We start from the raw sequence: 13521 nt of genomic DNA, 5'->3' as shown, positions 1-13521 counted from the left end.
TATATTGTGCCTTGTCAATTCAATGACACGTCAACATACAGGCTTACGGGCATATATTTCCCCCCTATATGTTAAAGTAAAGTACTTAAAGTACCAATGATTGTCACACACACAATGTGTGGCGAAATTATTCTCTGCATTTGACCCGTCACCCTTGATCACCCCCTGGGAGGTGAGGGGAGCAGCAGCGGTGGCCGCGCACGGGAATCATTCCTTCATAATTCCGGGAAATGAGCCGTTGGGAATTTTCCCCATTTGTGATGTTTTTTCCAAAGTGTGACATCAGCAGATACCAATGGTAGAAATTTACCTCAACTGCTTTGCGCTAGTCCACTATTGCAGTTCAACGATGTATTCAATAAGCTCCTTTTTTGCTATCTTCTTGCTGTGGGGTAGACAGGCTCATACATGCACATGCATCCTCCGCTTTTGCCATTTTTAATACAAAGTAGCATATAGTTGGATCTTAATCCGTCAATAGACTTACTATGGAAGCTCTAAAAACTACAACAAAGATGACGGTAAGAAGAAACTATCAAAGTGGAGGCACTTAGATAAAACCATCCCCCCAAAACGGCATATCCTGAATCAGCTTAAAACGGTCTGTAAAACATTCTATGCAACATGTCGACCCAAGCACCTCCATTACATGTTATGTAGACCACAAGGAAATGTTTTAAATGTAGAGAAAAAAAAAAGCATAATGTGACCAGTCATTGCAATGTGCATAATGAGGAACTGCTGTGTTGTTGTGGCTACTGGCTAGACTAGCATTCTAATGGGCGTGTTAAGGGTTTACGTATTGAACTGGGTTTGGTGCCCAGCTCTTGTCATGATCTTAACTCAATGAATTATTGTGACACTTAGGTGTTGCCAAAAAACTAATTACCATTCCATTTCAATATAAAAAAAAAGACAGCATAAGTCTGTCATTAGGTTAGTGTTTGTCCAACTTCCATTGTTCTGTTTAAATAATATATCTTGATCAAAGTTTTTCTAAGATTCCACACTACAATATAATACAAGTATGTCCTATGATTTCTTATGCTATCCTATCAAATTAATATCTGTATTGACCGGTAATAAAGGCGCACATATTGTTTCGGAAGTGAAAAATCGTATTGCGACACTTCTTCATTTCTAAACATATTTGTTTTTCTTTAGATATTTGTTTTAATCATTTAACAATTGTTCTCTATCCTCCAGAGTCCATTACAATTACATGCACAATAGCATGTGTGTCATGGCCAATGATGCTGACCTAATGACATCATTTAGCGATGATTTTTGTATGGAAGATGCTTGACCATTCACTTTTTTTTTCTATTTTATGTTAGAGTTCAAGAAGAACGATCGCAGCCTGTTACTGAGCCCTGAAGGGTCATCAAAAGTCCCTTTTGACCCGAAACAGAAACCAAAGTTCGGGGTTTTAAAGGCTTCTCCCAAGCCGCTCTCCGCCAGCATCAAGAAGACCGCCAAGATCAACAGAAAGAGGGCTCTCAGTGCACCAAACAGCACACCTAAAAAAAGACGTCCCTCCGCAGCAGACTTTTTTTGAATTACCACAATTTCTATACTTCATGTACACATGTAAATTTGTGAGTATTTTATCTTGGACCATCCACACAATATTCCTGAAATAGTACATCGCCTTCATAAAAATAAGGATTTTTTTTTCCCCTTTTAATTTTTTCAGCAGGAAAACATTTTAATAGCAATTTGATCATGAAGCATTGCTCTAAATATTGATTATTCTCTGCACTGTTGTGACAAAACCTGTCATGTGGTGAAGATTGGATGAAAATTGTTCATGTGAAAAGGAGCATGTGCTGATTTGGGGCATGTTTGATATTCAAAGGCAGCCTTTTTTTGTTGACATTATGTAAATAAAATTGAAACGACTGTCAAACCTTGATTGATTTTTGTAACCAAAAGGGTTTTAAGAGACTCTTTTGTGCTGTACAAATACAAATACATTGTGGTGCCATGAAATGTTGTACTGCAGTGTCTGCCAGAGTGGACCAAAGAAGCATTTCAAACCATTACATTTAAAATGTGAGAAAATTGGACATACTTTTATTTGTTTTTATTTTATTTTTATTTCAGGTATCTAAAATTCATCCACCATTCACTTTTTTATTGGCCCTCAACATAATGTAAATCAAAATTCATTAATAAGCTAATATAAGATATTACATTAATTTGCATTGTCACGTACAGTGGCAGTACCGCTTTTCATATTCGGTTTTTCGATGGAAATTTTGCCCCGATTTTTGTACACACATTTATTGTACAGCCGAACATTGAATACCACTGCAAAATAAGTCACCATAGGGCCTAAAAAAGGTGTAAGTGCCAGCAAGCACTTAGATAAAAAAAAAAAAAAGGGAGAGCAACACTTAGATTTTATAAAGAAATCACATGTTTGAGGGCAACATCCTTGTGGTTCTCCCCTCCATTTTCGCTCATCGCCCTATTTGTAAGTGATGTTGATTTATTTGTGATTTATTTTGTAGGGGTGTGAATGTTTGGGCATCTAGCGGTTCAATACAACTCTTGGGGTGACTTTTTGTCTATTCTAGCTTATTCTGGTTGTATGGTGATGGCCTAAAAACGTATTTTTAAAAATGGATGCCTTTAATTAAAAAAAAAGTATATATAGTGTAAGTGATAGGAAATGTTTGACACCTCAGACATATAGGAACATTTAGGGGTGGTTGTCACGTGACTATCCCAGGACACGACTCTTCTCAAAATGGCGGTGTGTCAGGTGAGCTACCTATTTTGTCAAATATTTTGATTTTTGCTATTCAAGCTGTTTTTAAAGACATTCAATTATATTAGAATGTCTAATAGTGCAATTCAACTCTTGCCACTATTTCCTCAATTTATATCCAACAAGCTAGGAAGATACTGGACTTTTGCTCTAAAATTGCAATGTGACATGTTAGTGACATTAGCAAATATGCTAATGAGTCAGTCCGTAAATGAAGCGCTTTTTAAAAAAAAATTATTACCCCGCAAAATATCCCCCTTAATGTTCTTTAATTGTATCCTGCGCAAGTAAAAAATAGCCGAACCGCATCATATATAGGTTTACAGTAGATTCTTAAAATGTATTCATAAATTGGCGTTAAGGTTGACACTGCACATTTTAGGGGGAGGACTTGCTCTAATTCACCGAGTGGTGAGAAAACAATTTTATATATATTCCAGCCATTTTATTAAGCAGCTGTATTTCTTATTTTCATATCTACATCTAAAGGTGTAGTTCTAATGAAACCAGGTTGGGAATGTTAACAAAAATACATGTAACAATCCATTTCTAATATTACCGTAATACAGACCGGCTGGGGAGTCAAAAGCCAAGGTAAGTACGGTACAGCCCTTTTACTCGTCAAATGTATTTGATTCATTTCTATGTTATTTTCCTGCTTTATATGACCATTGTGAGTATAGGTTAGGGATACGTATGTGCTGTCGTGTACACTGTTGGTTAGTAAATGTGATATTTATGTGCATAGTTACACTATACGGTTCAGTGCATAAAGGTGACAGCACACGATCGATCATTCGTACGCTGCTGAGTTTGTGTCGAATCAATCCAATATACCAATATTAGCGATACCGTTTTAGTGTCAGTATTGGTTTGATGCAACGCGTGATGAGATCCATATGTTTCAGTTTATTTTTAAAAAAAAGAAAAAAATCATGTACTTTGTGTTGGTGTTTAATTATGGTGCAGATAGTTGTCATATTTGTGTTGGTGTTTAATTATGGTGCAGATAGTTGTCATATTTGTGTTGGTGTTTAATTATGGTGCAGATAGTTGTCATATTTGTGTTGGTGTTTAATTATGGTGCAGATAGTTGTCATATTTTGTATCTGTATAGTCACTGGGTGTCGGAATGATACCAACATTTATAGTATCTCAATCCCACCTATGCAGGGGTGTCCTCACAGTTCATTAAACTAGCCAAAGACAATCAATATGTACGTACAATGCTTTGCTTTACATCAGTGGTACCCAAAATACGACCCGAGGGCCAGATACGGTCCGCCAGCGTCAAATCCAGCCTGAAGGAAGTCCCAAGTTTTAAAAACAAAAGTGTTTTTTTTTTTCAAATTTTTTTTTAGAATCTGTCCTTTCTAATACATTTTCTACCGCTTGTTACTCTCTGTGTCTCCTAGCTGCTCAGGCAAATCATACTGTCTAAAAATGCATTTTCCCATCGATAACGTGACATTCAAGTTTCAAGTTTATTCACAATACCATATTACAAATTACAACAGAAGTGAATATCCATTTAAGGATGGTGGTAAGTGAAAGGGTCCCCCAGATAAGCTAGAAGAAGCTTTTGGCAGGGGGTCCAGAGGTCAGTATATGCATGGAATGCTGAGACATGGTGGCAAGCACAAAAACGCGATATGACAAACACAATATAGGAGCACAAAAGCAAGCATACACATACATACATACATTCAACCATGCACAACCCAACATTAGTCTACCCCGAAGCCTCGAAGCTCCATCATCGCGCTCGTGCCGCAGTGTCGGGCGAGCGCACAAAAAGTGCACGCATCGCTCTTTCAGTCAATTAGTGCGCGAGGAATATATATATATATATATATATATATATATATGTATAATACATATATATATATACATATATATATATATATATATATGTATAATATATATATATACATATATATATACATATATATATGTATAATATATATATATATATATGTATAATATATATAAATATATATATATACATATATATATACATATATATATATATATATGTATAATATATATATATATATATATATATATATATATATATATATATATATATATACTACCGTTCAAAAGTTTGGGGTCACATTGAAATGTCCTTATTTTTGAAGGAAAAGCACTGTACTTTTCAATGAAGATAACTTTAAACTAGTCTTAACTTTAAAGAAATACACTCTATACATTGCTAATGTGGTAAATGACTATTCTAGCTGCAAATGTCTGGTTTTTGGTGCAATATCTACATAGAGGCCCATTTCCAGCAACTATCACTCCAGTGTTCTAATGGTACAATGTGTTTGCTCATTGGCTCAGAAGGCTAATTGATGATTAGAAAACCCTTGTGCAATCATGTTCACACATCTGAAAACAGTTTAGCTCGTGACAGAAGCTACAAAACGGACCTTCCTTTGAGCAGATTGAGTTTCTGGACCACCACATTTGTGGGGTCAATTAAACGCTCAAAATGGCCAGAAAAAGTGAACTTTCATCTGAAACTCGACAGTCTATTCTTGTTCTTAGAAATGAAGGCTATTCCATGCGAGAAATTGCTAAGAAATTGAAGATTTCCTACAACGGTGTGTACTACTCCCTTCAGAGGACAGCACAAACAGGCTCTAACCAGAGTAGAAAAAGAAGTGGGAAGCCGCGTTGCACAACTGAGCAAGAAGATAAGTACATTAGAGTCTCTAGTTTGAGAAACAGACGCCTCACAGGTCCCCAACTGGCATCTTCATGAAATAGTACCCGCAAAACACCAGTGTCAACATCTACAGTGAAGAGGCGGCTGCGGGATTCCGGGCTTCATGGCAGAGTGGCAAAGAAAAAGCCATATCTGAGACTGGCCAATAAAAGAAAAAGATTAAGATGGGCAAAAGAACACAGACATTGGACAGAGGAAGACTGGAAAAAAGTGTTGTGGATGGATGAATCCAATTCTGAGGTGTTTGGATCACAAAGAAGAACGTTTGTGAGACGCAGATCAACTGAAAAGATGCTGGAAGAATGCCTGACGCCATCTGTTAAGCATGGTGGAGGTCATGTGATGGTCTGGGGTTGCTTTGGTGCTGGTAAGGTGGGAGATTTGTACAGGGTAAAAGGGATTCTGAATAAGGAAGGCTATCACTCCATTTTGCAACGCCATGCCATACCCAGTGGACAGAGCTTGATTGGAGCCAATTTCATCCTACAACAGGACAATGACCCAAAACACACTTCCAAATTGTGCAAGAACTATTTAGAGAAGAAGCAGGCAGCTGGGATTCTATCGGTAATGGAGTGGCCAGCGCAGTCACCAGATCTGAACCCCATTGAGCTGTTGTGGGAGCAGCTTGACCGTATGGTACGCAAGAAGTGCCCATCCAACCAATCCAACTTGTGGGAGCTGCTTCTAGAAGCGTGGGGTGCAATTTCTCCAGATTACCTCAACAAATTAACAGCTAGAATGCCAAAGGTCTGCAATGCTGTAATTGCTGCAAATGGAGGATTCTTTGACGAAAGCAAAGTTTGATGTAAAAACAATCTTTTTTCAAATACAAATCATTATTTCTAACTTTGTCAATGTCTTGACTCTATTTTCTATTCATTTCACAATGTATGGTGGTGAATAAGTGTGACTTTTCATGGAAAACACAAAATTGTTTGGGTGACCCCAAACTTTTGAACGGTAGTGTATGTATAATATATATATATATATATGTATAATATATATATATATATGTACCGGTATGTATATTTATATATATATAATATATATATATATATATATATATATATATATATATATATATATATATATGTATAATATATATATATGTATGTATATTTATATATATCATATATATATATATATATATATATATGTATATATATATATATATATATATATATATGTATATTTATATATATAAATATATATATAATATATATATATATAAATATGTGTATTTAGGCTGCATTGTGTTTTAACACAATGCAGCTACCGAGTCAAAAAGTTTGGGGACCCCTTCTATACATTATGTGGAAACTTATTTAATTGAAAAAGGTATTTTTTTGACAATCTGCAAAATCCTTTACCCCACGCATGACACAAAGTGTATGTGTGTATGGCAAAAGAATACAAATAAGTAATTATAATTAAATATTTTAATCAAATGATGTGCCATATATTTGTGGATAATTATTATATTTTAGAATTACAAATATACAGGGTTTTATTAGTCATTATAGAACAAACAATATTCTAATACTTACTATCATGTAAATTTGGGGCATTGGGGTAATGGTGTTAGTTTATTTCCAACATGCGTACAATTACCATATAACACATCACATATTTCCAGTTTCTCATTACGGCATGTCGGAAAAGATGAAGGAAGAAGCAGAGATTATTTAATCCTACCACTTTTTGTTTCATAGTAATTTCTAACACATCTGTTTGTACTCAATCTATAACACAGCAGTGAATAAATACATTAATGAGTAAGTAAATAGATATTAATTACATGAATAAACAAATAAACATCTCATAAATAAATAGATGAGTTTTGATTTACATAATGAGATGAATAAGATTCCCTACAGTGGAATGAAGTGAACAGTCTTGTCAGTCATCCGCTATATTTGTCTCTGTGGGTAGGGGCAGGCATACACATACAGAATTTGAAGCTTGTAATGTAAACGTAAGGTAACATGGTACAAATTGCGGCTGGCTCTACGTAGGGGAAAGAGGCCTCAAATAGATGTATTGCCCCCTCAAATCAATTATTTGAAGTTCCATCCATCCATATTCTACCGCTTGTCCCTTTCGGGGTCGTGGGGGGTGTTGGAGCCTATCTCAGCTGCATTCAGACGGAAGGCGGGGTACACCCTGGACAAGTCGTCACCTCATCGCAGGGCCAACACAGATAGACAAACAACATTCACATACTAGGGCCAATTTAGTGTTGCCAATCAAGCTATCCCCAGGTGCATGTCTTTGGAGGTGGGAGGAAGCCGGTGAGTTGATTAAAGTATCTGCAGTAGCGGGAAAAAGAGACGATATACTAACATTTTCCCCTCATCGCTGTCACTCCGTTGTATCAGACTGCGCACACTCCGCACATCCATTTCCCTCAGCCCTCAGTAAACCAGCATTGATAAATAAAAACGAGACGAAAAATGAGATCCAATCTAGGGCGGGGCGATATATCGATATACTCGATATATCGCGGGTTTGTCTCTCTGCGATATAGAAAATGACTATATCGTGATATTCGAGTATACGTTCTCACGCAGTTGCTTTTAGCTGCAGGCATTACACTACAGGCTCTTCTCCCTCTTTCTAGTCTCTCCTTCTCACAGAGACATAAACAAGCGCACCTTCTTACATATGTCACATACGTATACGCCCTCGCGGAGCAGAGAGGCAGTAGCATGGGTAACGTTAGCTGTGGTGCGAGTGGTAATACGAGAGAAAGAAGTTGCGACTGGTAACAAATGAAGGAAGAATGAATTCCCAAGAAAAACAGCACGGGGTCCATCGTCTGGCGGTGGTTTGGCGTCAAGTGGGAATAGGTCGAACAGACAACCGTCATTTGTCAAGTGTGGAGCAAAAGCGTTGCTACAAAAAGTAGCATTACTGCTAATTTGTAGCATCATTTGAAAAGTCACCTGCTAGAGAATGAAGAGTGCTTACTCCGCATGTCAACATCTCCGTTCGGTGCCACACCAACAAAATGCCGAGGCAACCATTTCCACATCAACGCCGTATGAAAAAAAAAACGACATAAGGAGATAACGTCTGCAGTAACCTACCACATAGCGAAGGACATACACTATTTGATTTCCTATTATGCAGCTCATTTTTATTTGATACTTATTGAAATATCTTGTGTGACATCATGCACAAAAGTGCACTTTATTTGTTTTAAACTATTGTAGTGGCGTTTTGTACAAAAAGTGCACTTTAATTTAGTGTTGTTTTGATTTGTCATCTTAGTGACATCATGCACAAAAGTGCACTAATAGCTTGTTTTAAAATGTCTCTGACAATCTTGCACTTTCTGTTTTGAAATGACATGAATGTTTGTGCCACTGCTTAATAACTGTTTAATTAATAAATACAGTTTCGGTCAATTGACTTAGTTGTGATTTCCCTCTCTGCATGAAAGTTTAAAATGAGCATATATTAATGCAGTATGAACAAGAATGTGTAATGTAGACACATAGAATCATCATACTGCTGTGATTATATGCATCAAGTGTTACTTCAAGACTAAGGCAAAATATCGAGATATATATCGTGTATCGCGATATGGCCTAAAAATATCGAGATATTAAAAAAGGCCATATCGCCCAGCCCTAATCCAATCATATTTAATATTGTCTTGTAGATGGATGGGACACGTTGGGAATCTCTCCAATCACAGGCACAGCTCTTTAACAGTTTACATACGAGAAAGGGTGGAGTTTAGCTACGGCGGAGAGCCAATCAGATGCTTTTCCTTGTGAGAAGAGGAAGGCGGCGGCGCCAAAACAAAAATGTGTAGATTTAACATGTTCCACATCGTAATCAGTGAACACCTGGGAGAAAGTGAAAAGGACACTTTTTTTTTACTCTATATGATGCCATCGATCGTGACATCCACACAACTGTAAGATAAAGCTGTGTGTATTTGCTGCCTACCGGTCCTCCTGTGTTCATAAATCACGGTAAAGGCATGTATCGCAACTCCGTTTCACATCAAACATACATACCTGCTTTGCGAGAGACGCAGCATAAAGAATAGAAAAAGGGCTTTAAAGTGGGGAAAATTTTGACTCCTTGTTAGTTGGTAAAACACAACGTGAAAACACCCATTACTGTGTCTAAAGCAGGGATCGGCAACCCAAAATGTTGAAAGAGCCATATTGGGCCAAAAAAACACATCTGTCTGGAGCCCTATGGTTCGGAAAATATGGTAAGTGTCTATTTTAGCTATGTTAGATTGGGGGCTCTTATCTGTAGGGCAAGTGTGGGATTTGGATTTGATGTCATTCATGTATAAGAATATATGCTGGCACAGGTATTTGTTCTGTTTGCAACAGCCACCTTTCTGGCACCACACCACACCGCCTCATATATTCCTGCCTACAACCGGCCCTGCATCAGCTTCACATGTCCATGTAATCTGACCCATTTTGTAGGCTTAGACAGGCACTGTTTGGTAATAAGAACAAGGTGAACCAGGACTTGAGTAGGTAGACTGAATTGTTCGCCACTGCATACACACACATACACACACACCCACATACATGTGATTGCATGTATTCTTTTCCAGGTTTCCCTGCAATGCTGCTTCAACAATCTCCATGCTAGACCAGACCTGCGTAAAATGTTACAAGAACATTCATTTCCATTACCGTCTCTTCTTCTCCTATATGTGGCATTTCAGGCCACATACTGTAAGTATAATACTGTATAATTTTTTAACAAGCACACGCTCTGCTTAGTTAGGGACCTGAATGACACATTCACACCTTTAACGAGCTCATACATAATAGTAATTATTGTTGGGTGTACTCACACAACACAATTGTACCGAGCTTGGGCTCAAAATGTGATCGACCCTTGTAGGTTCTTCATGATAATCAACACATTGTATGACATGAATCAATGCAAAGACTCACAACAATACTCAAATTAAAACCTACAGCACAAACCTGCGACTATGTTTGTGTGCATAGTGAAGATATATCGTTTCATTCATACGATTGCTCCTCAGGCAAGTAATTATTGACTATGGCCCACCTTTCACAGAAGAATTGATCAGAAAAACTTAAAATAAGCCTGGAAATAATTCACAAAGTTAAAGAATATGCAGTAAAATAGCAAACGTGCAGTGCAGCACAGATGATCCATTCATGTACGGACCTCGATACCAATGCTCAATACCGATTTTCTGTACTTTTGTGTGTTCATGGTGTAAAATATATTAATTAGTTTATATATATATATATATATATATATATATACACATATATATGTATGTATATGTATAATTAAACTATATAGTTAATAGTGAGTAATAATAACTGGACTGTCCAGCTCTTGTATCTTTTTTTCTTACTCCTCTGATTAGCATATACAAGTATATATTCATTTCAGTTACCCTAGCAATGTTATCGTACTCAAGAAGTAATTGTTGCCATTAAGTTGAATGTGCCAGTCTTGTCTTTTGTTGAGTCCTACAAAGTGTTTTTACCGCAAGTATTGTACTTATTACACACCAGCTGTTTAATTGAAACGTGTATATTTGTTGAAGTCTATATTACCAATGTTGGAGGTGTTGAAATCTTCATGTAAAATCACTAATGCTAATCAGTAGCATGTATATGGCGTATCCATTGTAAATTAGCATCGAGCTCGCATATTTTGAAAAGTGGAGGTTTACTTTTGAGCGCTTTCTATCAGGCACGCAAAATAGCTTTAGAATTTTGCACAGCGCATTGACATTAAGCACATTAAGCACTTCAGTACCTGTCCACTGCAGCAAAATGTGCCCCCTTGTTGTCACAATACAACCAAGCAAGTAGCTTGTTGGCGTTTGTGATTCACTAAGTTGTTGCCAGAGGGTAGAAACAAGTAACAGGCCCATTTAAAATGTTGCCTGCCTGTGAAACAACAGCAGCCTCTAATGCTGCCTTTGTATGTCACTAATAGGAGGATTGCTGCCTCCTAACATGATCAGTTGTGCAAATAGTTTTTGTCTGCATTTCTTGAGGATTGCATCAGATCCAACAATGCTTCTGATTTGTATTTTTTTGTACATCAACAGACTAACTTTCTAACATTCTTTAGCCCTTAAACGTAACATCAGCCTGCTCCCTGCGCATAACAGGCAAAACTATAAGTGAGAGTGACAAAAGCCGAGCAGTGGGGACACTCGACCACATCAACACCGGGGGCCTAAGGTCCATCTTGGAGGATGCCGTTTCGCCAGCTTTCGGGGCCACCATCATCATCATCCTGACCGTGGTCGTGTCCGGGAGCGCGTATCTCTGCTTTCTAAAGTACGTGTGTACTGGCTGCTGCACACCCATGCAGGTGGTTCCTACTGAGGACTTGGAGTCCAATAAAGTGGAAGAGCAAGTGTAGCAAATAATATTGGAATACTAATTCCTTAATGGACGAAGAGAAAAACGCTGCAGTGAGAGAGAAAAACATGTGACTCTCAGCTGCTGGACTGTCTGAATTGTAACAACAAAAGTCATTCAATTTCCTTTTCAAAAGTCAGTTGCCAGAGGTGGATTGTTCCAGAACATTTATTATCATGTGTAAAGTGTACATTAGAGAAGAGAAATGTAACGGTATTGTGCATACCGACGTTTCAAAAACCTCATAATAATGCCGTGGTATGTTAACCTGACTCTCGCCAGATCCTTGTAGTTCGCTGAGCTCCACACAAGGATCTGGGACTTCTCAATAGGAGATATATTTCAGAAGGCGGGGCCTTGTAAAAAAAATCATTGTATGTGATTGGAGAAACCATTTGTCCGTTATCTTGAATGACGTGCTACTTCAACCACTCACATCCAAATCAAGCCGTGACGCTGATGAGAGCGACGCTGGGAAATCCAAAACAGAACAGCCGACATATTGGATAACGACAGAGCGAAAAGTTTAGAGAACTTTTACTGAAACAACGTAGCAATGTCAGTTGACGATCGATGTCGTTTGTGCAAAGAAAAAATGCGAATAGATGACGTCATTGGGAACAGCAAAAAAACATTTCACAAAGTAGCCAAAGAAAAAAGCATTGTCGAACTTCTAACAGAACTTGGTTTGAAATTGTTGAATGTTCGGGAGAGACCGTGTCGAATATGCTTACGGGGCTTTCGTTTGATAGGGAAAGTCGAAGACACCCTGTCTACTTTTAAGAGATGGCAAAAGACTGAAGAGGAACCGAGTTCTGAACAGTCATCTCCTTCAGCGACGTCAGAGAGTGCAAAGGTGTCTGTCGCACATAAACGGGACAGGGTGCCGACTCCATCAAACTCCATCTCACCCTTAAATAATTAGTATTCGATAGATTCGACAAAACAGTTGCAATAGCAGAATCAATGTTAGCACACGACTCCTCGCTGCGTGCCGCCATTGTTGTTTGAATCAAACAGTCACTTCGGCGCTACGTCACAACTATGAAATCCTGCCCGGCGATCCTGATTGGTTCATTATTTTTTGCTATCTTGAAGGAGTTTGCATTGCTCTCGATCCCTTGTGTGGAGCTAAGCGAAATACAAGGATCTGGCAAGAGTCAGGTTAGTGACATGTGCATCTCTATCCTCCTTCAAAACCGCACTAAAAGAACACCTCCAGGCAACTACAACCCTAGACTAACACACCCCACATCCCCGGATTGTAAATAATCAAATGTAAATAATCAAATATATATGCCGTATTTTCTGCATTAAAGGCGCACCTAAAAACCTCCAATTTCCTCAAACGCTGACAGTGCGCCTTATATATGGACCAATATTGAGCCACAACAGGTCTCGCAACTACGCCGACTTCATTTTCCCCCTTATACGGCTGCTTACCGTAGAAGAAGAAGCGCTTCTTCTACGGGGGAAAATGAAGTTGGCGGCTGATTACCGTAGAAGAAGCGCTTCTTCTACGGGGGAAAATGAAGTCGGCGGCTGATTACTGTAGTTGCAAGACCTAAACTTTATGTAAAGACCCAAAAACGGCTCCTATT

General features: G+C 38.1%; 1 protein-coding gene and 1 long non-coding RNA gene across 4 annotated transcripts in view; both read left to right on the top strand.

The window, feature by feature from the left end:
* LOC133574193 (uncharacterized) overlaps positions 1–1910 on the top strand; it is a 45658-nt gene extending 43748 nt beyond the window's left edge. For 2 of the 3 annotated variants that reach the window (XM_061926289.2, XM_061926288.2), the window contains one exon: positions 1338–1910. In XM_061926289.2, the coding sequence (XP_061782273.1) occupies positions 1338–1558 (221 nt within the window). In that variant the 3' untranslated portion in view covers positions 1559–1910. The remainder of the gene's footprint in view (positions 1–1337) is intronic. The other variant, XM_061926287.2, reaches the window with a different exon arrangement.
* Positions 1911–2175: 265 nt separating this feature from the next.
* On the top strand, positions 2176–13487 carry LOC133574196 (uncharacterized). The gene is made up of 3 exons (XR_009811381.2): positions 2176–3370; positions 10105–10228; positions 11665–13487. It is a non-coding gene; the product is annotated as an uncharacterized lncRNA (long non-coding RNA).
* The last annotated feature ends 34 nt before the right edge of the window (positions 13488–13521 follow it).

This window comes from Nerophis lumbriciformis, linkage group LG31 (assembly GCF_033978685.3).
Source record: "Nerophis lumbriciformis linkage group LG31, RoL_Nlum_v2.1, whole genome shotgun sequence".
In the NCBI taxonomy this organism is placed as follows: domain Eukaryota; kingdom Metazoa; phylum Chordata; class Actinopteri; order Syngnathiformes; family Syngnathidae; genus Nerophis; species Nerophis lumbriciformis.
The sequence above is the reverse complement of the archived record's forward strand: the minus strand, read 5'-3'. Positions and strand labels throughout refer to the sequence as shown.